This window comes from Misgurnus anguillicaudatus, chromosome 20, assembly GCF_027580225.2.
Source record: "Misgurnus anguillicaudatus chromosome 20, ASM2758022v2, whole genome shotgun sequence".
In the NCBI taxonomy this organism is placed as follows: domain Eukaryota; kingdom Metazoa; phylum Chordata; class Actinopteri; order Cypriniformes; family Cobitidae; genus Misgurnus; species Misgurnus anguillicaudatus.
This window is the reverse complement of record NC_073356.2, coordinates 29,342,349-29,345,173: the sequence shown is the minus strand read 5'-3', so window position 1 is coordinate 29,345,173 and position 2,825 is coordinate 29,342,349. Positions and strand designations below refer to the sequence as shown.

The window sequence follows — 2,825 nt, the reverse complement described above, 5'->3', positions numbered from 1 at the left end:
TTTGTCCAGTTAAAAGTTGTTCTATCACTGAAATAATTTTAGAGACATTATTTAAAGGTAAAAAAACTACATAGTGTTGCTTTAAGTATTAATTGTTGGTGTCTATTAAAGTCCATTAAAATGATAAAAATCCTGCAGTGTTTTCCTCAAAATACATAATTTCTTATCGACTGAATAAAGAAAGACATCAACATTTTGGATGACATGGTGGTGAGTAAATTATCTGGATTTTTCTTTTAAGAAAATTGACTATTCCTTTAAGTAAATATAACATATACAATTTTGTTAATACGTGCATTTTGTGAGTTTGTGCTTCTGCAACATCCCCTTCCTGTCAGTTGAGACCTCTGATTGACTTTATTAGAAGCTAAATGTTACTTTACTGCACTGATGAAACAATGACCCCATAATACAGTTTCTGCTACACAGACACATTAAGAGGATTGGTTACTATTGGCTGATTAGCGACAAACACTTATTGATCAGATATTGTGTACAGGTAAGACAACACAGCACACAGAAATTCATCTCAAGTTTATTATTCTCATTTTATTTTGCACAAGCGTGTTGTAAAATATATTTAGTTGAATGAATCCAAAATATATTTAAGGTTGCTTCAAATAATTTCTTCATTGGTCTGTGCTAAATACAATTCACAACGGTTTCTTGAAAAATGTTTTGCACAATATGGCTCTACATAGGTACTTCATAGGTGCTACATGGCACTTTAAATGGGTTCCCTAAGATTACGAGCCAGTGAACCACTTTTGTTTTAAAGAAATAAACATTTGAAATATATCAGTCTGTGTGTAATGAATGAACATCATATACAGGTTTCACTTTTTGAATGAAATTAGTAAAATAAATTTACTTTTTGATGATATTCTAATTATATAACCAGTACCTGTATATACAATCTTTTTAATGTCTGTTTATGTACAAGGAGTTGTGAGGCAAGATTCAATGATCTTTTTAACAGAAGAAAAACTAAAGCATCTTTTTAATTAATCAAATGCATCTGTCTTGTTTTCAGAATGAACTTCAATACAACTGTCCTCCATGACTCCAATGTCTCATCCCATTCCCACCCAACGAAATCTACATTGGACATTGTCTTCTACACCATCATTATACTCTTAGGGACCACCGGAAACTCTGTGGTCATCTGGGTGGCCGGTGGCCGCATGAAACTTAATGTCACCAACATATGGCTGATCAACCTCGCCGTGGCTGACCTGATCTTCTGCGTGTCACGAGTGACCTCACTCGTCACCATTTTCATTGGCTATTGGCCATTTGGGGACTTTGTCTGTAAGTTTATGAGCTTTATCAAGTATACCAACATGTTCTGCAGTGTTTTTCTTCTGGCTGTCATCAGTGTGGATCGAATGATCTGCGTGTGGTGCCCAGTATTTGCCAGGAATAAACGGACGTTATGTGCTGCTCGTGTGGTCAGTTTGGGGATTTGGATTGTGGCGATCATCTGCAGTTCACCAAACTTTGTGTTCCGGGGGGTCAACACTGATGACAGCAACTTTAGCGACTGCTATACAAAGGTTAGAAACTGAGTATCTTCTTTGCCACCTTGCATATTTATAATAAAACTTACAATTTCTGTCCTGGATGTGGGTTAGTCCTTAAAAACTGTAAACTTCAGAAAGTTTGAAATTTAATGATTATACTAATAACATTTACAAACATTTTCAATAACTTTTTAACAAATGTTTGTGACTTTAATAATAATTTTTTAATGTAAGTCAAGCATTGATTAAAGCTGCAGTTATAGACATTATATTTTTTATTTTATGCAATGAACTAAACACTCGCGGCTGCCGCGTACCGAAATATGGTGTTTACATGTGCTCACATTTCTCTGTTGAATGTTTTTTGTAATTACTGAAAAACTTGATCACTGTCAATCTTAAATTTGCAGGAAGAACCAAACAAAACAAATTCAGCAAAGTATGTTTTCTACTACATTCGCTTCTTTTGTGGATTTGTGTTTCCTTTCCTGGTGATCTTCATCTGCTACACACTGGCTGCTGTTGGGATTCGTAGAACGAGACTCTCCGGCAAATCAAGGCCTCTCCGTATTCTTGCATTATTGGTTTTTACCTTTTTATTATGCTGGGCACCTTATCACATCATAGGCCTTATTAAGATGATAAATAGTAAACACCCTGCTGTAAAGTTAGGATGGCGTAAGTCTTCAAATCTAGCTTATATTAACAGCTGTGTGAACCCAATATTGTACTTCTGCGTAGGACTGAATCTCAAGCAACGCTGCAATCAAACGCTGTTAGGGATTTTTCACAGAGCTCTTACTGAAGGAGACCAAACTCCTACACCAGGTGGCTCTGTTGAGGAACAGTCTAAAAGTCTTTCAAAGACAGCTGATACAGATCACCAAACACCTGAATGACTGTATATTAAGTGTTAAAAAATAACTTAAACTTGGTTTCATTCATTGATTTTTTACATTGATTGAAGACCCTTTTCAGTTAATAGTAAATGAAGAGTTTGGTTCCAAAACGCGATAAATGCCATTTTTGAAAAAAATGAGTTACTGCCAAAATCAGTATTATATCAGGTCAGTAGTTAAAAGTAAATTCTTAATTTTACGCAAAATCCAATATCCGCCGTGTTATTCTGTCATCTTTTCTCCCTTTTTCCCCAAAATGCGATAAACGCCACTGCTCCTTTTTTACAGAACGCAATAAATCCATTTCTGATATTACAGCCCACCAGCCACGCAATGTAAACAAACAATGGCGGACGCGCTGAGTCCACGGAGTCCTAGTTTTCCTCATCTACTTTGTACTTCG

At 35.7% G+C, this 2,825-nt stretch overlaps 1 protein-coding gene across 1 annotated transcript; it reads left to right on the top strand.

Moving 5' to 3' along the window:
- Positions 1 to 392: 392 nt before the first annotated feature.
- Positions 393 to 2,825, top strand: LOC129455221 (C3a anaphylatoxin chemotactic receptor). Its single transcript, XM_055219884.2, has 3 exons — positions 393 to 499; positions 1,034 to 1,556; positions 1,934 to 2,825. The coding sequence occupies exons 2-3, from the start codon at positions 1,035 to 1,037 to the stop codon at positions 2,420 to 2,422; spliced, it is 1,011 nt and encodes a 336-aa protein (XP_055075859.2). The 5' UTR covers positions 393 to 499; position 1,034; the 3' UTR covers positions 2,423 to 2,825.